The sequence below is a fragment of the Vittaforma corneae genome (genome assembly GCF_000231115.1).
Source record: "Vittaforma corneae ATCC 50505 unplaced genomic scaffold supercont1.9, whole genome shotgun sequence".
In the NCBI taxonomy this organism is placed as follows: Eukaryota; Fungi; Microsporidia; family Nosematidae; genus Vittaforma; species Vittaforma corneae.
In genome coordinates, this window is record NW_006889842.1 from 57886 (window position 1) to 78123 (window position 20238).

General features: G+C 40.0%; 13 protein-coding genes across 13 annotated transcripts; 6 read left to right on the forward strand and 7 right to left on the reverse strand.

The window, feature by feature from the left end:
• Window positions 1-3: 3 nt before the first annotated feature.
• Window positions 4-1218, reverse strand: VICG_01156 (uncharacterized protein; the record flags this gene model as incomplete). Its single annotated transcript, XM_007604540.1, has 1 exon — window positions 4-1218. One exon carries the CDS (start codon window positions 1216-1218, stop codon window positions 4-6), a length of 1215 nt encoding a protein of 404 aa, XP_007604602.1.
• Window positions 1219-1583: 365 nt separating this feature from the next.
• On the forward strand, window positions 1584-1964 carry VICG_01157 (uncharacterized protein; the record flags this gene model as incomplete). Its single annotated transcript, XM_007604541.1, has 1 exon — window positions 1584-1964. One exon carries the CDS (start codon window positions 1584-1586, stop codon window positions 1962-1964), a length of 381 nt encoding a protein of 126 aa, XP_007604603.1.
• On the forward strand, window positions 1912-2760 carry VICG_01158 (uncharacterized protein; the record flags this gene model as incomplete). The annotated part of the gene is made up of 1 exon (XM_007604542.1): window positions 1912-2760. A coding segment is annotated over one exon (849 nt), but the record flags the coding sequence as incomplete, so codon positions are not given.
• A 128-nt stretch (window positions 2761-2888) lies between these two features.
• Window positions 2889-5423, reverse strand: VICG_01159 (uncharacterized protein; the record flags this gene model as incomplete). Its single annotated transcript, XM_007604543.1, has 1 exon — window positions 2889-5423. The coding sequence occupies one exon, from the start codon at window positions 5421-5423 to the stop codon at window positions 2889-2891; it is 2535 nt and encodes an 844-aa protein (XP_007604605.1).
• Window positions 5424-5801: 378 nt separating this feature from the next.
• Window positions 5802-6236, reverse strand: VICG_01160 (uncharacterized protein; the record flags this gene model as incomplete). The annotated part of the gene is made up of 1 exon (XM_007604544.1): window positions 5802-6236. One exon carries the CDS (start codon window positions 6234-6236, stop codon window positions 5802-5804), a length of 435 nt encoding a protein of 144 aa, XP_007604606.1.
• Window positions 6237-6267: 31 nt separating this feature from the next.
• VICG_01161 (uncharacterized protein) lies at window positions 6268-6759 on the forward strand (the record flags this gene model as incomplete). Its single annotated transcript, XM_007604545.1, has 1 exon — window positions 6268-6759. One exon carries the CDS (start codon window positions 6268-6270, stop codon window positions 6757-6759), a length of 492 nt encoding a protein of 163 aa, XP_007604607.1.
• Window positions 6760-6852: 93 nt separating this feature from the next.
• Window positions 6853-7293, reverse strand: VICG_01162 (uncharacterized protein; the record flags this gene model as incomplete). Its single annotated transcript, XM_007604546.1, has 1 exon — window positions 6853-7293. The coding sequence occupies one exon, from the start codon at window positions 7291-7293 to the stop codon at window positions 6853-6855; it is 441 nt and encodes a 146-aa protein (XP_007604608.1).
• Window positions 7294-8057: 764 nt separating this feature from the next.
• VICG_01163 (uncharacterized protein) lies at window positions 8058-9857 on the forward strand (the record flags this gene model as incomplete). Its single annotated transcript, XM_007604547.1, has 1 exon — window positions 8058-9857. One exon carries the CDS (start codon window positions 8058-8060, stop codon window positions 9855-9857), a length of 1800 nt encoding a protein of 599 aa, XP_007604609.1.
• Window positions 9858-9978: 121 nt separating this feature from the next.
• Window positions 9979-11745, forward strand: VICG_01164 (uncharacterized protein; the record flags this gene model as incomplete). Its single annotated transcript, XM_007604548.1, has 1 exon — window positions 9979-11745. One exon carries the CDS (start codon window positions 9979-9981, stop codon window positions 11743-11745), a length of 1767 nt encoding a protein of 588 aa, XP_007604610.1.
• A 182-nt stretch (window positions 11746-11927) lies between these two features.
• On the reverse strand, window positions 11928-12380 carry VICG_01165 (uncharacterized protein; the record flags this gene model as incomplete). Its single annotated transcript, XM_007604549.1, has 1 exon — window positions 11928-12380. The coding sequence occupies one exon, from the start codon at window positions 12378-12380 to the stop codon at window positions 11928-11930; it is 453 nt and encodes a 150-aa protein (XP_007604611.1).
• Window positions 12381-12497: 117 nt separating this feature from the next.
• On the reverse strand, window positions 12498-17207 carry VICG_01166 (uncharacterized protein; the record flags this gene model as incomplete). Its single annotated transcript, XM_007604550.1, has 1 exon — window positions 12498-17207. One exon carries the CDS (start codon window positions 17205-17207, stop codon window positions 12498-12500), a length of 4710 nt encoding a protein of 1569 aa, XP_007604612.1.
• A 358-nt stretch (window positions 17208-17565) lies between these two features.
• VICG_01167 (uncharacterized protein) lies at window positions 17566-18123 on the forward strand (the record flags this gene model as incomplete). The annotated part of the gene is made up of 1 exon (XM_007604551.1): window positions 17566-18123. The coding sequence occupies one exon, from the start codon at window positions 17566-17568 to the stop codon at window positions 18121-18123; it is 558 nt and encodes a 185-aa protein (XP_007604613.1).
• Window positions 18124-18237: 114 nt separating this feature from the next.
• VICG_01168 (uncharacterized protein) lies at window positions 18238-19953 on the reverse strand (the record flags this gene model as incomplete). The annotated part of the gene is made up of 1 exon (XM_007604552.1): window positions 18238-19953. The coding sequence occupies one exon, from the start codon at window positions 19951-19953 to the stop codon at window positions 18238-18240; it is 1716 nt and encodes a 571-aa protein (XP_007604614.1).
• Window positions 19954-20238: the final 285 nt, after the last annotated feature.

The window sequence follows — 20238 nt, forward strand, 5'->3', positions numbered from 1 at the left end:
ATATCATCTTTTGCCAAGCTGGTCATTTTCTACGCTAGGGCTTCCTTTGATAAAAGGAAGCCCTAGCAGCTGTTCTATTGATGTTGGCGGGTTTTCCACAAGTCCTAAGCATGCAAAATGAAAATCTGCTAAATCCTCGCTTCCAGCCACTGCACAGTTGATGTCATGACCAATGGTCTTCGCATACTGTTGGCTGTATCCATTTTCACTTTTAGTTAATAAACGTGTTTTCAGGCAGCCAAGCAAATGTCCTACCGTCACGATTTCTATGCCTATCAAACTTTCACTGGAATCCTCAAGTCTTTTGCAGTACCCGAAATCAATCAGTTTGAATGTCTCCTTGCCTGTGGGACCTCTTGTTCCTCTGACATTTCCAATATGGATGTCCCTGTGGCAATAGCCCTGCCTGTGCAAGCAATCTAACCCAAGAAGTACGTCGTGTATTATTCTTCTTAGCCCATTCTTATCGTACCGTATGTTTTCATCTTCCAGATCTATTTCCAGATATTCACTCAGGTACCACATCACCTTTGCTGGATGTAAGTCCTCAAGGGTTCGTTCAAAGGCAAAGTAGATTTTTACAATATGGGGCGAGTCAAACTTGGTAGCTTCAAGATCATTAGTACCATTGCTATTTCTGTTGTACCTATCTATTCGTTTTAAAACGTATGCCATTCCACCAATATTAACCTTGAACACGTAATAATTCCTAATATTCTCAACCCTTACACCATCAACTATATGACTATTAATATCTTCTAATGCCTGTGCTTTGTTTGGTATTTTATTTAAATTAGTCCAATCAATGATGTAGGTTATCCCCAAAGTTCTCAGATAAACATCAAAAAGGGTATTGGTGTCGGACAGATATAGAACTTTGATGCTATCTCCATATTCTGATGCATATTTTTCACATCGATTCTTTCTAGACAGTGCAGCTTGAACTTCGTTAGCACCGTTTTGGTACTGATGCTCATCAAAGTCGGATTTAACGGTGTTAAAGATGTTCAAAACCAGGCTAGGATTTTGCACATGCGTCTGAATATCTACGAAGTTACCAATGTGTGGTTCTTCAACAGTCAGTGTGTAGTATTGAGCCAAGAATATAATGGTCCTGGAAATGTTAGATATTGCCCCCGTAACCTGCAAGCTCTTTCCGGTAATCGTTCTGGCCAAAACTGCCATGGACAGGTATATTTTATTCATCATCTTATGCATAAATCGAAGCAAAATATGGGTTTACATGCCCATATTATTCGAGATTCTCTCAAATAAAATTCAAAGCGATATTATTTTTGTTTATTGATATATTAAGAATTAAATAGATAATTGCAGCATGCAAATAAACAAAGCATTCGAATATTTAAACAAGAATGCAACGGCAACAATATTTGGCAACTTGTTGTTCGCAGATGGTCGGTTACTAATTGGCCATCGGACATGGTATAGTATTGATCACACTATATTAGTAGCTATACTCATGCTATTGCATCCAATCATAGTATGCGTGTGCTTTACTCGCTAAAGTAAACTACCATAGGCAGTTTTGTAATCTTATTTTTTGAAAAATTTTTCCACACTCAATGAGTCTTTCTCTAATTCAGTTTGAAGACCAGGATGGAAAGAAAATAAGTGAAGTGCTGCAAGTTCCAAACTCAATTGATGTCCACCAGCTGAGATCTCTTATCAACACTGCACAAGATCTTTTCATAAACGGAAACATCATCACAAACAGTCTAGAGAACTGCTTGACAACTTCTCAGCTTCAGAATGTAGAGGAAATAAAGAAAATAAGGCTATCACAAGACTTTCCCTCGGCAAAGCCAGCATTTTACTGCTCAAGCACATATTCTGGCCATCAAGGTCCTGTTCTTTGTACTAGATTTGCAAATGGCATTGTTGTTACTACGGGTGGAGACAAGACTGTTAGATTTTGGGATTTGCTCACAAGAACGACAGTTTAAAATTGTGCAGCAGCACAGCCACTGGGTAGTTGGTGTTGATTTCAACGAAGATTACGTTGTCTCTGGTGGAATGGATGGTCTGGTCAATATCTATGACCATCAGGGCAATCATATTAGAACGCTTTCAAGGCACAAGGATGGAATATCTGCCTTGAAAGTTCACAAAGATAGAATTGTCAGCTGCTCCAGAGATTCGACATGCGTTGTTTGGGACTTCAAGGGCTCTATTCTTGGCACATGGAACCACTCGAAGGCCATTAGGTCTCTCTGCATGCATGACAACCTGGTTATCACGGGCGGGTCGGACAACAGAATTGTTGTTTACCAGAACATGAAATATATTTGTGATCTCGTTGGACATTCGTCACAGGTAAACTGCATTGATGCGTATGGGAAGTTTATTATTTCCGGGGACGATAACGGTCAAATTATACTTTGGAAAGATTTTCAACTATTCAAAAGGATGCAGCACAAGAGAGAAGTACTGAGTTTATGTTTCAGCCCCAACGGATTGACGTTTGCCTCAGCCTCCTTTGACAAAACAGTCAAGCTATGGAGTGTTGAAACAGGTGAAAATCTTTGCGGATATTTCCATGTTAATTTCGTGTATAAAGTCAAAGTGTACAACGATTTAATCATTTCTTGTTCAAAAGACAAGACGATAAAAATGTTTAAGATTAGTAAGAAAAAGATAATGAGCGATCTTGTCTGTGAAGATGAAGTTTATGATTTTGATTACAACGATGGAAAACTAGTATGTGGGACTAGAAGTAACAAAGTATATTTCTTTAATTAAATCAACGACAAAGCTAATAAAAGCATCAAGATTAAAACTTAAACAGAATGGAATAGTAGACGTTTAATTAAGATAAGTGAAACGCAGCTTTTTATACAAATGAATTGTTATTTGTTTAATGCCAAAATTTACTTTCTGGATTTACGCTTTTTGGGTTTTTCATCTGAACTTTCGCTTTCAGTCTCCTCATCGCTATATTCATCATAGTCTTCAGAATCACTTGCGAGGTAGGAATCATCCTCCTCCTCTGTTGAATCTACAGAAGAAGCAGGTACTTCCTCATCTTCATCATAGCTAGTGGTGTCATCGTTTTCTTCGTCGTCATCAGTATAAGCCGAAGATGAACTCTTTCCAGATTCCTCGGACTCGGACTCTTCTGTTTCCCTTAAAAGCTCGGCCCAAGCGCCGCTCTCATAAAAACTTAACGGATCCTCCATGATTGTATGCATAAGGTTGTTCCAGTTGATGTTCACCTTGTTTTCCATGAATAAGATGTTGTGGGAATCTAACACCTCCTTGAGATAGCCTAGCTTTGTGGTTTCAATCGATCCGACCATGACCGGTGGATGAGATCGGTCGTGGAATATAAAGACACAGTCGAAGGTCTTTGTGACGAAAGTAATTCTTTCAAAGCTGACCACCTCCACCTCATCGAGGTTCAGTATAAAGAAGGGCAGTTCATGGATACTCACTATACATTCATTCGTAAGATAAAACGGCACCGCTTCTCTAGAATGAACGCCCAAAAACCCCCTTTCGGGTATTTGGACCTTGAGATTAGTCTCCTGCTCAATGCGCTCCACAAATGCAACGAACTCTGCGTTGATCCTGCTTAATTCCTCTTCTTCCTCTTTCTCACGCATTAGCTCCATATCCTCACCTTCTCTCTTTGATGTGTCGTGGCATGCCACCGTAAACTTCTTGAAAAACTGCACGTTAGATGTCGGCTTTACAAACAAGATGGGTTCTTTCAAGTTGAAGTGGAGGATTGTGCGGTTTTCAATATCGCCCATCTGAAGAAAAATATTTTTGATATTCGAAAATAGGATACTCACATCATTGTACTTGAATCCGTTTTCGTGAAGTTCCAAGTTTCCTAGTATCTTTTTGTTGGCACTCTTATTGTCTGTCCTCATATAAACCTCAGGCAAGGCATATTTCTTGAACTTCTCCTTTAACACAGGCTGCGTAGGCAGGGAAATCTTGGGTTTGTTGAACTCCTTCCTCATTTCGTTTATCTGCGAAATCATATCCTCGACATTGCCACATCTCAGAGTAATAAACTTTATCTTCGTGTCGCATTCCTTATTCACGTCAAATGCCTCTTTTATTTCTTTGCTTTCCTTAAAATTAATTCTCAGTCGGGGCTCGTCATTTGGATTTACAATAGACACATTTTTGATAGTCGAGATATGAAAGGGCACCGAATAGCTTAGAATAGGTACGAGAACGAAGAAATTATCCCAGTCGAGATGGATCTTGTCAGATCGAGGCACTAAGGAATCTTTCTGGTAGGTGGATATTTCTTTCACACCATTTTTTTCAGTGATCTGTTCAGCACCGTGTATCTTATAGAAATTAACTTTTTCCTCCACAAGACTTTCCAGAAGTTCTTTTTGATGTTCCTTGATCCTGGCAATGAGCTGTGCATCATTACTTTTGTTGCGAAATCTCATCTTTGTAACCGAATAATCTTCCGCAAAGTCCTTCTTCGTAACAAATATCGGAAGATCGTTGACTACAAATGTATTGCAAAAAGAATTGTCAATATTTAAACAGAAGCACATTTTGTTTTTAACTATAAAGCTGGATTCAAAAGTCAGCTCAGACTGTATTAACCCAACAGTATAAAGCCTCACACTGTAGGACGTATATCCTTTAGAATTTAAAAAGCTTTCGACCTGGGACATAACATCTGATGAACACACACCAGGCTTAACAAGCGAAAGAACAAATTTTTGAATCTCATACTGCTCGGAAAGATCATCCATGAACCTTCTTGCTATTTCTGTACAATACCCACGATATCTAATGCCCAATCGTAGGTGATTGGAGGAAAATTCAGGATCAAACGCAAACTCAATTAGAGAGTTGTCGATACCCCTGATCCTGTCATCCATGTATGCCTCAAGAGCATCTCTAGAAAACTCGTCATCCCTGATCAAATCGATGCTCTTCTGTAATAGGTAATTAGCTGCAATTCCTGACTTGAAAATATAATCAATCTCACCCTGCTCCTTAACAGAGAGTATCTCGAGCAGATCAGAGGTTACATCCTTTGTGCGCACTCTTGAAAAAATTTTCCCGGCAAGATCACCCTTTATATTATCTTTATCAATAACCGCATACACCCCCGAGAACATGTCCAGAATGCTCTCGATGTTGCTATCATCCTTGTTCTTTATCACTATTTTCAGTCCTTCTATCTGCTGAAGGATCACTGCCTTTTTTGGAGAGGTTACAATAATTGGGTTTTCCTGTACTATGATTATTGTTTCTGGGAATTCATATCCAAGAAGAAAGTGGAAGAGTGCAGAGTTCATGTTGTACTCCTGTACATCCGAACTCTTCCCCAACAGGAGGAGGAGGGGCGCAGCAATGTGTTTGGAAATCTTAGTACATCTTGAATTGAAGAGTCCGCTGTCCAATTGGATTTCGTTCATTGGGGTGTAGAAAAGAGAACAAAAAAGAAAGCCAATGGCATTATTTAAAAGAATGTGACACATATCAAAAACGTGGTGGAATGTTATACATATAAAGCGCTCGGTATTGCCAAATAGTATCTTTAATATCGTTAAAACGGCACGAATTCTTTTTTATGGTGAATCATCTTTTGATATTAGCATTTAGTAGATCACCGTTAGGGTTTTCGGGAAAAGTATGAAGGCACTTCTAATTGTCAAATGTGCATCAAAACATGGCAATAGAACCCCGCTACAGTGCTGCCACGTAGGATTCCCAATAGCCACAGTTTCCTTATCTTAAAAATTTTTACAAACTTCATATAGAGATAAAACAGACAATAAACTGGAATAAGTAATTTAACGATAGGACTTCTGGTATCTTGCACGCGCTCCTGGGCCGCCGTACTTCTTTGGCTCTCTCTTTCTTGAATCTGCCACAATTGCAAATCTATCAAATGCAAGTATGGCATTTTTTACTTCCTGTTTCTTGTACTCGTCAGAATACAGACTCAGAAATGCAACAATGGCCTTGCAGAAAGCTTGTCTTGCTGCATATATTCTTCCTACAGAACCGCATTCTTTCATATTTGTTGTAACTTCAAAATCCAAGTTGCTGTAGATCTCCTCTGGGACAATTTTCAAAATTTCCTCAAACTTTGCACACATGAGGGAATCAGGGTGAATCGACAGTGGAATTTTGTTGATTCTCACCTCGAACCTACCTGTGTTTTCACACTTGCAGGTAGCAACTGCTGTTTTCTTTGTTCCTCTTGTGGTTACAGTCTGAGCCATGGGCCTTGAAAAATTTTTTTTTTCTCCCTTCATGAAGAGGAATAATGCAGTACACTCAAACCACTTCAAGAAGACTGCTTTGAGAATAAAAACGTGGTTCAAGCAGCCGGCCAGGCACCAGAGGAGAAGCGAATCCAGAAAGGCAAAGGCCCGTGCCTGTGCACCCATGCCTACAGAGAAACTGCAACCAATAGTCAGATGTCCTACTATTAGACATAACAAAAAGATCAGACTTGGACGGGGCTTTACTGCTGAAGAGTGTGCAGCAGCTGGGGTGGACTACAGATACGCCAGAACAGTTGGTGTTGCAGTAGATTTGAGAAGAAAGAACAACAATGCGGAGGCATTCAATGCTAATGTTGAGAGACTGAAGGAGTATCTTGGAAAGATAACTCTCTACAAATCGTTCAAAGAGGCCAAGGAAGCTGGCGCCAAGCAGCACATTGGAGTTATCATGCCAATTGCACGTAATGAGCCTAAGGTTTCCACAGTCAGTGCTTCTGAAGTAGCATCTTTCAATTAAAATCTTTATTTTAACAGTCAACCTGAGTTGAAGCTTAGTGCCACATAACATTTTATTGGATATATGGTTAATGAAATACCACTTTACACACATTTATTTTATATAAACACTTCTTTGCGCAAATGTACAAGCAACCGTCAGTATGGTGACGTATAGAAAGTTAATGTTTCTCACCGTCTCCATGGTCTTTCCCTTTTCAAAAAATGAACTGTAAAATGCATCATAGTCCCCTGGAAATCCAAAATATCCGTGGGAGAATCCAAGAATGACCGAGGATCCCAAAAAACAAATGATAAGATCTATAATAAGCTCCTCCACCCACCTGAACAGTATTACAAATATAATTGTGATGGCTGCCACAATAACAAATTCAAGAGGAGATGACTCTATGTTCTCGCCGCCTTTAATATAGGTCTTATAAAGCCTATATACAATAAATATCAGTATGCCCAGTCCAGCTATTCTGACCCAGAACAACAGAGCAGACAAGATGGATAGTATAATCAATGAAATAACCAGATATCCAAGTATCATCCTCTCCTGGTCTCCAAAAATGTCGATGTTCTTAACCGCATCAACTGGTAAAAAAGTCGTTAATAGGCTTGGCAACCTTATCTGCGTAGTCGCGATAGCTCTTCAAAATACTATAAATTATAAAGAGAAATAGGGAACTCAGAGACACTCTCTTAAACTTGATACCAGCTGTTGCCAAGAAAAGTCCATAAGCTGTCAGCAGTATCACATAGACACCCTCCATTCCCTTAAGATTCTCAAGAAGATTTTCCTTGTCTTCAAATATCTTTTTGACTAGTTCAATGTACTTTGAAATTACCTCAATAAGATAGCTGACCTTGATGTAGTCTTCCGTTACCATGAAAGGAGTATACTTTATTGTTATTAGAGGTATTACAGGGGTATGTTTTAAACCGACCAGTCAAAGCTTTCTGGCCTCCTTAATCTAAAAAATTGCCGAGACCATCTACGTTTTGCCATTAATAACTACTCATTAATGGCATGCTTAAAGTATAGTTAAGTTAATAGCTTGGTCTGAAGATAACGGTTGGAGAAGGCACCTGAATCAGCAAATCTTGCATCCAACTAGCAGTACAGCTTAAAGCGGATTATGCTTGTATATTTGTTGTACTGGAAATTATGCATTCAGGCATATTCTACTATAGTTTGACGAGCTCTATATCTTTATTTGTAAAGTTGATGCCCAAAGTCTCAATATACTGCCAGTGCATGCTGTGGATAAATATGGTGACATCACATTTTTTTGTTTTATATCCTTGGAAGGCATGATCAATGAACTAGAGTGTGAAGTCACTTGGAACAATCTAAGTTTGTATACGAAGAAAGGAAAACCTATCCTTAAAAATACCAGTGGACAGATAGGACCTAAAACACTCACCGCAATAATTGGGCCAAGTGGATCTGGAAAGACAACACTTCTCGACACAATCTCAGGCAGAATATTATCGGAGCTGAAGCTGGTGGGCGAAATAAAGATAAATGGATACAACAGAAACATAGAAACCTGGCCAAAGATAGTGTCGTATGTCGGGCAATTCTTCCCTGCATATGAAAAACAAACTGTTTGCGAGACTCTAACATTTGTAGCATCGATAAAACTGAGAAATAGCGGTCTGGCACAACTAAAAGTAGAAGAGCTCATGTCATTGCTAGGATTGGAAGAGTCAAGAGACACATTAGTAAAAAATCTGAGCGGGGGCGAGAGAATTCGAGTGAGCTTGGGAATCGAAATGCTAGGAAATCCGCCTGTGCTTCTGCTTGATGAGCCTGTTTCAGGTCTCGACTCATTCAATGCCTTAAACATACTTGAAACAGCAAGAAAGATAGCGGACATCGGAAAAACAGTGCTGATAACAATACACCAGCCATCTTACAAAATGACGCAGTACTTTGATAAAATAATCATCATGTGTGAGGGATCGTCGATCTTTGACGGACCAATGCAGGATTGTATAAAATTTTTTGAAAACTGCGGATTTAAGCTACCTGAAAACACCAACCCCACAGACTTCTTTTTGGATGTGCTAGCAATGGATACGAAAAACGAAGCTGCAAAGAGAGAATCAATGGAGAGAATAGGAAAGATCAGGAGGGGATGGAATGAAATAAAAGTAGAGCCCAAGATAAGCATGGTTCAGCCGATTAGATGGACAGAAGAGCGCTCCAGTAAATTTGTATTCCAAAAGCTATACATAAGAGGGATAACCAGCTATATTAGAAATACCTCGTATATTTTTGGTAGGATATTTCAGAGAGTCTTTATAGGTCTTATATTTTCATTAACTTTTCTTCAACTGGGGGTGGAGGGCACCAATGCATTTTCATTTCGTGGAGTCATTATCCTTTATATTCAAAACGAATTGTTTGGAACCAGCTCTCCCATTTTGAATGTGTTTAATGAAGAAAAAAAAATCATTGACAGGGAAAGGAAGTCCGGGCTGTATACGGGATATGAGGCCTACTGGGCCAAATTTGCAGTAGAGTTTAGCTATGCTCTGGTTTTTACCGTTCCTTATGCCATTTCTACGTATTACATTGTAGGGCTAATTACTAATTTTGGCACCTTTGTAATATTTTTATTGATTCTACTGTCCGTGGATATTTTTGCCATATCGTTTGGATTGACCATCGGGGCTATAACTTCAACAACAGAGGCATCCCAGATCGTCGGTGTTTCGCTGAACGTGTTCTATCTAATATACAGTGGAACTGTAGGCAATCCGCGGCTTATTCCGTCCTGGCTCAGGTGGCTGTGCTGGCTATCGCCCGTCTATTATGCGTTCTCAGCGCTATGCTCCAATCAAATTAATAGCCTCTCATCAAACAGCAATAGTCCGAAGAAAAGTGCATCTGAGTCTACTGGCCAATTTACGATTGAGGGTCCTCAAACATTTGATTCGTTTGGATTGAATAGCCTATCGATAACAGCAAATGTGTTTGTTGTGCTAGGATATGCATTTTTGTACCAAATTATCGGAACTATTGTTCTTCATTATAGAACTAGAAACAACCTTAGAGAGTCGCACAGACTCTGTTCAGACAATGGCAATGCAGAAACTATTTAATATAAATAAATCTCCTACTTCTTACTTTCAAGTGCTACTGGCACATTAATAGTTAAGTATTCATTATGTGTTTTTACTTCGTTTTTTTATTTAAAAACAATTCAACAAAAATTTGCCCCAAATGGACTTTCATAAAATAGATTCTGATCACTGTGAGGTTATCTGGAACAACTTAGAACTAAGGAACGATGAAGGAAAGCGAATAATATCAAATACATCAGGAGGCATACGTTCAAATACAATAACAGCAATTATGGGGCCAAGTGGGTCTGGAAAGACATCGCTTCTCAGCAGCATAGCTGGAGGAAACATGCCAGGAATGATCTTAAATGGCGAAATCAAAATAAATGGGCTAGAAAGAGATCCAAAAACATGGCCCAGACTCGTTTCTTATGTTAGGCAGCAGGTGCATTGCTATGAGTGGCAGACAGTTTATGAGACGCTTTATTTTGTGGCCAAAATCAAATGCAAAGACCATTCTGATATTTCTGGAAAAGTTGAAGAGCTAATCAACCTACTGGGACTTACGTCCTCAAGAGATACCTTCCTGATAAATTTGAGCGGCGGCGAGAAGGTAAGAGTAAGCATTGGGATTGAGTTGCTTGGGGATCCGCTAGTAATTTTGCTAGATGAGCCACTTTCTGGCCTAGACTCCTTCAACGCTTTGAACATTCTAATGCTCCTCAAAAGGATAGCCAATCTCAACAAGGCCATTTTGATCACAATCCACCAGCCGTCGTACAAAATGGTTGAATTTTTTGATTCAATCATTCTTATGTGTCAGGGCACAAGCGTATTTGAAGGTACAGTTTCTGGCTGCATACAGTTCTTTGAGGACTGTGGATTTGAGGTACCTCCAAAGGCCACACCAACGGACTTCTTCTTAGATGTTCTGGCACTGGATACACGGACTGAAAAGCTACACGAGGAGTCCCAGAAGAGGATTCAAATTATAATAAAGGAGTGGAACTTTATCAGACAGCCTAAAGAACCTGCAGTTCTAACGAAAATCAAGACACCCAAGGAGTATTCTACGGGGACTCGCTATACAATACTCCTTGCCAGGTCTATTCAGAACTACTACCGGAATTTTAACTATCTAAAAGTCAAAATATTCCAAAAGCTTTTTACTGCGTTCATATTTGGCAGTACGTTTTTCAACACTGGAGTGATTGGTGCGAACATTTTCGCCTTCCGAGGGATCCTCACGTTTATCTGTCAAAGTGAGCTGTTTGGAGTAAGCAATCCCATTATGAATCTATTTATTGAAGAAAAGAAGATAATCAGCAGGGAAAGAATGTCGGGATTGTACACAGGATTTGAGGCGTATTTTTCCAAGTTCCTCACCGAGCTTCTATTCAATCTTCTCTACAGCATGCCATACAATATTATTGTATATATGTTTATTGGGCTCCGAATGAACCTGAAGACTATGCTTGAGTTTCTTTTTATTATCTTTTCTATACTCTGCTATGCCATATCCTGGGGATTAACGATCGGCACACTAGCATCTACCACGCAGTCGGCCCATGCGCTTGGAGTAACGTTTACCGTTGCATTTTTCCTTTACAGCGGAGCCTTTTCCAATCCGCAGTCACATCCCCAGTTCCTCAGATGGCTCTTTTGGCTTTCGCCTATTCATTACGGATACAGGGCACTAGTCCACAATCAGCTATCGGGAATTGAAGATCCAGAAAATACAGATTTTTTGAAGGTGACCGGCGAAAGAACAATTAAAAACTTTGGAATGGACGGGTTTGGAGTGCTTCCATCTGTCTTGGCACTGTTTTTGTTTACAGCTTGTCTTCAGATGGTTGGATCAACTGTCCTACATCTAAGAACATCCAACAATCTTAGGATATTAAAGAGAGCCAACCAGACAGTTTAAATACACTAAATAAACTTAAATTATGTTTCTACCTTTTGGTTTACTAAGTAAAATATAACTGCTAATAGAAGCCTGATTCCCCACACGTTTCATGCAGTGTTCCAAAGGCCACTCTACAGCATAAACATCTCTGTTGAATTTCTAACATACATAATTTATTTTAACCAATTTCGACACGTTTATCAAATGCTCTCATTTGCCCAGTCGAAGTCTTGGATTATTAAGCTCATATCCTCCTCAGTTATTCTTCTCTCTCCCAGCACTTCATTCTTGGTTTTGGCTGAGCCTTGGCTCAATCTAATAGCCAATATTTTGCAACAAACCTCAAGCAAGTACGGATACTCAAGGTAGTTGGCACCGTTGCATATGCTTATAACCTCAGAAGTTGATTTACTATCAAAATATGACAGAGTCTCATTCGAAAAGTGTATTTCGAGCGAGTTGTATTCTCGTTTTAGAGCATGATTGTCTCGAATCATAAAATCGTATATAATTCTCATGGTCTTGGAGTCGACCAGTATATCAATCGGCTCTTCTACCGATTGGATTGTTGCCAAGCTACTGAGTAGATAACTTTTTAAGGCATATAGCTCATCTAACTCTAGAATTTTGCCATCTGTTGTTCTTACTCTCATCATTCTATTGAAACAAAGAAGATGGGGTATTCAATGCAAGGAAGCAAAAACACATCCAAATAGACTGGTGTAACACAAAATAACACACGAGACATAAAAATTAATTAGCACGGCTGTTTACTTTTTACCCTTGCCATCATCTTTCCACTTTTCATTAAAACTGGGACTGGACGGGCTGTATGTCGGCGAGTGGAGCTTGAATCCCGGAGTTGCTGGACTGTAGCTGGATGATGCAGGCTCATAGGAGCCATAATATCTTGGAGAGGCAGGACTATTGGAAGGGCTCAATGGAGTATATGAGGGTGATGTGGGTTTATGGTGGTCACTTGAAAGACTAGTATCAAATGATGTTGGCGCATACATAGAGGTCATGGGATTGTATGTTGGACTCACGGGTGCAAAGTTGGGTGTTCTAGGATTATACACCTGTGAGGTGGCATTATAAACTGGGCTCCTGATATTGTAGCCTGCGCTTGTAGGACTATATGTCTGGCTCTGGATGCTATTATATCCAGAGTAATCAGGAGAAAATCCTGCACTGAGAGGACTCATGGGACTAAACCCGCCAGTACCAATGGGACTATAATTGCCCGACGACCATGACACAACAGAGTCACTCGATGGGCTGTAGAGTGGAGCAGACATGCCCTCCTTCGATGGAGAAACATATCTGGGAATAATATGCTCAATCTTCTTTATGTCAAGAACTATGTCAACGTTACCAGTACCAACAGGAGGAAGCTGACCAAGCATAATATTTTCTGAGACACCCTTGACTGCATCTAGCTCAGAATTTGCAGCAGCATCCAACAAAACATCAACGGTCTCCTCAAAGGATGCCCTCTTGAGAACACTGGCGCTTTGTCTGCTAACACCGTGGCGGGTGATGCCTGTGAGATATCCCTTGACCGTCATAACATCAGCAAGAAGAGACATATGTCTGTGGTTAACATATGAGGAGCCGTTGTCCTCAATAACAAGACTAAGCTCATTTAGAATGGATTGTCTGGCAGCCTCAACACCAAGGACAGAGTAAATGACGTAGATATCATTGGCCATCACTCTTGTCCCATCAATATTAGGAGCACTCAAAACGGATAAAAAGTCAATGCCATCAGTTTGCAGGCACCATTCAGATTTATCGAGCTTGTTAAGGTTGGTCAGGTAAGCTTTTTTTATCTGTGTATGCCCTTGGAGATGAATCTTAAGTATCTCTGCCTGTGCTTCTTTGAGGGAAGATAATGTCTCTTCGCTGCTGGCAAAGAACCTTGCGCGAATTACCAAACGTTCATCATTTTCATCAGACGTAATAATATGAATTCCAGATCCGTACAACTTCCTAATTTTTGACGATATGAATTCGAGTGTTAGCCCCCTGGTAACCATAGATGATCTGGAAATTACCAGTCTTATTACAAATTTACTGAGAAGATCAAAGTCAATATCTTCGTCAGGCATTTCGAAGTAGGTCTCAACAAATTCTCTATCATCTCCAATCGAGGTGGTCCTAATTTTGGGATCATATAAAATTTGAGACATCTCGCAGACCATTTTCAAAGAAAGAAACTCGATTTGATTTTGGACTCGTCTTGCATTTTCAATGTCAGTGCCAAGCGGCTTGTTAAGGAAAATTTGCATAGAAGGTGTTTTTATGGACTTGGCAAGATTGATTATTTCGTTGAGACGAGGTACCCCCATTGTAACTGTGGAGGCTACTCCAGCTAGATGGAACGTGTTAAGAGTCATCTGAGTAGCAGGTTCTCCTACAGACTGTGCTGCCAGTGTGCCAACCATTTCATTGGCATTTACCTTGGCCCTGAGAATCTTGGTTTTGATCTCAGAGAGCACAGCATTAAAGTCAGCAGGCGAGAGATTGAGAAGGACAAACTTCACATTTAATGACAATCTGATGTAGTAGTCCAGTCTTTTGTTGCCGGTCATAATACTGTTAAACGAATTGAGGATGGTGTATGGACTAATGCTCTCTATGGTTGTCTTTTTGTACTTGCTCAATATTCTTGAAATGTTCACAGGTGAAGGATATGAGTCCTTGAGAAGATTTCTGTTGGCATAGAGATATTCATATTCCTTGTCAAGAAGCTTTTGAAGATCAATGTCGTCGCGCAGTAGCTGATATACATCCGTAGAAACCTGATGTGGAAAGATGGCATGGCTGTCGTCTCCGAACATGTCGATGAAATATCTCTCCTTAAAATTATCAATTGGCACAACCACGTTTTCAAGATAAGTGGCGTCAAAACCGTCGTCGCCGTACGAAAATTGATATATGTCTCCCCTTCCATTCCGGACGGAAAAGTCATGATGGACAATAGCATCTTCCAATGCCTTGACTAATCTTCTCTGAATATAGCCAGTCTCTGCAGTCTTGATTGCCGTATCAATAATACCTTCACGCCCACCCATGGCATGGAAGAAAAACTCATCAGGATCCATACCCGACAGGTATGAATTTTGAACAAACCCCCGGCTCTTGGCGCTAAAGTCATATTTATAAAAATGAGGAAGACTGCGTTCAAAAAATCCAAAAGGGATCCTCTTACCCTCCACATTCTGCTGACCCAAGCAGGTGATAATTTGGGAAATGTTGATATAACTGCCCTTCGATCCCGATAATACCATGGCTTTCATGTAGTTGCATGAATTGAGAGAGTTTTGGGCAGATGTGCCTGAAATGTTCCTAGCCTTATTCAAAATGACATTGACACGAGACTCAAATGTTTCAGAAAGCGTCATGCCAGGCATTTTTTCCAATTCATTCTTCTTAGTTAATGCTATAATCTCGTCTACCTCACTCATGGCTCTTTTAACAGCAGATTTGCAGAGAGTAAGTGTCCTGTTGTCTGCAACACAGTCGCCGATACCAACCGAAAATGAAGAAATGTGAAGAAGAAAGTGAGTTACAATTCTCTGAATGTTGTCTATGAAGTTCTTGGCTGCCTCAGACCCATAGTCGTTGAAAATGATGTGAATGAGTCCACCTTGCTGGGCACCAACCGATTTCTTATCAATCGGACCAGCCAACAATACACCATTCCTTATAATGGCCGTCGAATCAGTGAGGTTAATAGAATTCCATCCTTTATTGTCCATTTCAGAAATATCTGCATTTGAATCACGCATGTAAAATATCCTGGGAAGAATTGCAGAGAAGAGCTGCTTGCCCGTCCATAGCTCTACAGGCTGAAGAATTGTAGGCCTTAGATAGTCCAAAAAGTCTTCGTTTTTCTTTCCAAACGAATTAAAGCTATAAAGAAGATTCATGGCCTCTCTTTTGTTGAAAAAAGCATCTCTTACCGTTAGAAGTCTGGATCCAACAAGCGTGTCTTGTACAATACCAATGACAGGCTTATTTGATTGAGGCGAGACTATTTGCTTGTCCACTGCTGTTAAGAGACCTAGCTCAGCTTTGGTGGCATAGGACTGTGGCATGTGCAAGTTCATCTCATCACCGTCAAAGTCTGCATTGTAGGGAGATGTGGCCGATAAGTTCAATCTAAAACTCTTTCCAGACATAACCTTGACTCTATGTCCCATCATACTCATCTTGTGAAGGCTGGGCTGCCGGTTAAACAATACCTCGTCGTTGTCTTGCATATGTCTTTCTACAGTAAACCCATTTTCGAGCTTTAAATCAAATCTATTAAAATTGAGATCTATTCTTTGCCCATCACTTCGGATAACATAATTGGCGCCGGGATGCTCATTGGGTCCTCTGTTGACCAACTTCTGAAGATAGTCAATATTAAAGCTATTAACCTTCTCCGGAAATGTGTGAATCTTGGCGATGCTGATCGGGACTCCTACCTGGCCGACAGAAATCAGTGGATCAGGAGAAATGACGGAACGAGCACTGAAATCTACTCTTTTCCCCATCAGGTTTCCTCTTATACGCCCCTCTTTGCCCTTTAGTCTTGCAGTTATGCTCTTAAGAGGCCTTCCGTTTTTCTGCAGAGCCTGTGGCTGCCCACCAATATCGTTATCTACAAGTGTTGCTAGATGGAACTGCAGTAGTTGTTCATAGTCCCTTACTATGTGGCTTGGAGCGCCCTCTTGCTCGTATTTTTTGAGATACGCATTTGCCTTGACAATATCGGCCAACTTGTGGGTTAGATCGTCTTCTGCCCTTAAGTGGCCATTCAGAACTATTGAGGGTCGCATTGCTGGTGGGGGAACAATAATGGTGGTCAACATCATCCACTCGGGCCTGCAGTTGTCAGGATCAAATCCTAGAAACATGGAGTCTTCCGTAGGTATCTTCTTTAAAATATTATAGACTCTTTCCCCGTTCAAAACCACCTTGCCCTCTCCGTCAACATCTTCCTTCATGAACGCAATCAGATTCAGCCCATCCTTACGTATGGATGGCTGTCTGTTGCCACATCCACTCTTGCCCTCGGGGATGTCCTCACCCTCGCATATAGACTTGGATTTTAGAACAGTCCAGCAATCTTCCAACCCTGGCCTTAAATTTTTCTTTGAGCCCTTTATTTTAGAACAATAAAAACAAACACACTCAAGCGTCTTTTTGATCTTGGCTAAATATCCAATGTGGAACATGGGCTTTGATAGCTCGATATGCCCGTAATGCCCAACACACTCAAAGGATGTTGAGTTGCATGTTTGACAAAGAAAGCTTCTTTCAGTGGTGCCCATTCGCAAGTCTATAAGACCGTTCTCCTTAGGAATACCATTTTCGACAGTTTCAGGATGTAAAATATGGACGACGCTGCCTTTCCGTATTTCCTCTGGGCTAAACAAGCCAAACTGAATCGAAGTGACCCTCTTTTGGATATCCTGTTCGAACATTGGGGAGACAAATTTTTAGATGCTAAAAGCTGAAAATACTGGGTGTTTAAATAACATCTTGTATGCAGTGCTGCTGTGGTGTCATATATGAAGACCAGCCTTTTCGTATTTAAAGATAGCTTATTCTAAATGACAAGCCACTCTACTACCTCGCACTCTATGACCCCTAAGTGATGATGTTCAAAAAGTTACAAACCGATGAAGAAGAACGCCAAATGGATTTTGCTGACGCATTTGCTGTTGAAATTGAGGAAGAAAACATTTCAGAAATGGTTAAAGAAAAATATGCTGGAGAATATCAGAGATATTTAAAAAAATTAAAAAGATTAAAGATGGAGAAAAGACTAGAATTTTGTTGTTGAAAGAAGTAGGCTCAGCCAGGGATATACAAGCAAGCGAAATTATCCATGTGATGGTGCCTAAGTTTGAGCCTATTACAAGAGAACAATACGATCTTGCCAACAGTGTATGGCCGTGTTACTTGTATAATCGGCACAAAGAAAAAATAGATGAAAGAGAGGTGAATCATCAAGCCGATATTTTAGTGGATAAAATTCTTGAATATGGTCTAGAAGAGATAGAAGATAGTCACTATTGCTCAGGTCTATGTCTGGTGTTTGATGGATGTGAGCTCATTGCATCCAATATTGATCAAGAGTCGGTTATTTACCATGGAGTAACTGATTGCATTAGCAGGGTCAGCAGAAGTAGGCGAGGATATCTGTGTACAGGCTACACAGCCTTTCTTTACAGGGAGCCTTGCATGTCCTGTGCCATGGCATTTGTCCATGGTAGAATCAAGAGTGTTTTTGTGCTGAAAAGGACAAATAAAGGGTCATTTTCAAAGCATAAGCTGAATTATAATAAGGCCTTAAATCATAGATTTAACGTGTATTTTTACACCCCTAGCAATTAGCCCAGGGTCATTTGAAACCTGCCCAAGCATAGTACGTTTCTCTAAAGCATGTCTAGAACAAGCATACTTAATAAATTTTGTGAACACTAAACAAGTAGAATAGTGTGATACAGTTTATTTGTTTAATTGATGTGAAAGAGCTTTGTCATAGAAGCTCTTAAATTCTGCACTACGCTCCAGCAGTTCTGAGCAGCTGTAACAGCCCGTTGCTGTTTTATTATTAAAGAAAACAACTTTATCAAACTTAGAAAGTAAGTCCAAGTTGTGGATTATCATTACAACAGTTTTGTCTGCCATTCGGGTATGGATAAGTTCAATCAATTGCTTTTCGTATTCCTGATCCATTTCTGAGGTTATCTCGTCGAACACCACAATAGGCGTATCTTTGATTACGGCACGAAGGAAGCATATTTTCTGTCTCTGAGCAGAGCTAATGTTTCTGCCTCTCTCAACAAGTATTGTGTCGTACCCAATGGACTTCATCTCCTGGTGCATGTTAAATTCCTCAACTTTATTCATAACCTCCTCAACAGGTTTCTGGCGGTCAAAGGATGCAATGTTATCCAGCACGCTAGCCTCAAATATTGCCGCCTCTTGAGGCACATATGAAAAGAGATTGCAGAGGCTTTTTTCATGTATAAACTTGCGGTCTATCCCATCTACCAGCACGCTTCCTTCAAACCTTTCTATTCCTAAAAGTGATTTGACAAACGTAGATTTACCAGATCCATTTGGTCCAGTAATAACAACTTTTTCACCCTTCAAAAACCTCAAGTCCACATTTTCAAACACAAGATTGTCTCCATAGAGCACTTTCATATCTACAATTGATACATTGGAAACAAATCTGTCCACTGTCTCAAGAGATAGCCGATACGGTGTCGCCAGTTTATCCAAGTTGCTGTGAAGCATATTTTCAGATGCCTCTAGTATCGATTTTACACTCGTGGTAAACAAATTCATCCTCTTAAGAATAGAGTTGAAGGTTTTCATTTGATCAATGACCTGGTCAATGCTATACAATCCTGTTTCGCTTATTTGAATAAATAGTATTAGAAGGAGAACAACCTTGAGACCCTTGTAGGATATTTCAATGACGTCGTCTGTGATCCAGTACGTTGTGAACCAAAATCTCCACTTTGCATAGGACATTTCATAGCTATGTATCTCTTGGTCAAACGTATTGTATGTATGAATCATCTCATAGTTTAAAAAAATGTCCTTCAGTTTTCTTTCTGCGATATCGTAGGACTCGTTGGATCGTCTAAGACAACGTGTGCGTAGTAGCGTGAGTATGTTTATAATGGCTGGAAAGCAGATAATCAGAGCAAACCCTATAACAAAGTGGTGCGGAAAGCCATACAGAACCACTAGTTTTATTGTTCCAACAAAAATGTATGTAGAATGGTCAGACAGATCTACAAAAATCTGCTTGTAAAACTGTGCAGTACCTTTACTTCTGCGAATTATAGCAGAATACAAGTCACTTTGTAAATATTTTTTCCAGTCGATAAATCGATACTCAAGAAACTTCTTATAAAAGTATGAAAAGGCGTCGGGAATTAGGATATTTTCAAGAAAATGGCCGATTATATCGACAGATGGGAGCGTAACTGCATAGAATATAGAAACTAAAAGATAAACGTAGAGGTGTGAAGTGTTTTTATAGTTTTCTTTTTCTGGATAGAATATTATATTGGAAATGCGCTGCTGGCCAAGTTTCCCAAATGTCTTTAAAATGGTACCAAGAAACGCAACAAGAACAATCAACACCACTTTCTTTTTTTTCCAAATGAACTTTGAGCCATAGAACTGTACAGTCTTTGACATGGGCTAATGAAGCAACATTTTTTAAAGGAGACAGTGGTGGAAACTTCCAAGCCATATGGTGAATTGAGCCCTGTGACATTTGTATTTTAATCTCATACTAATTTCCAGTCAACTGGGAGGTCTGTCTTGCTGTTTCTGTTCACGGTATTTTTCTGCATTTTGAGCTACTTGAACATTCTCATAAATGTCATAAATTGATGATCCTGCAAAGCCAGTATCCATCCGATGCGAGCTGAAAACCGTGTTTTGGCACAGTGTTTGGTGTTTAAATGGAATACAAGTGGG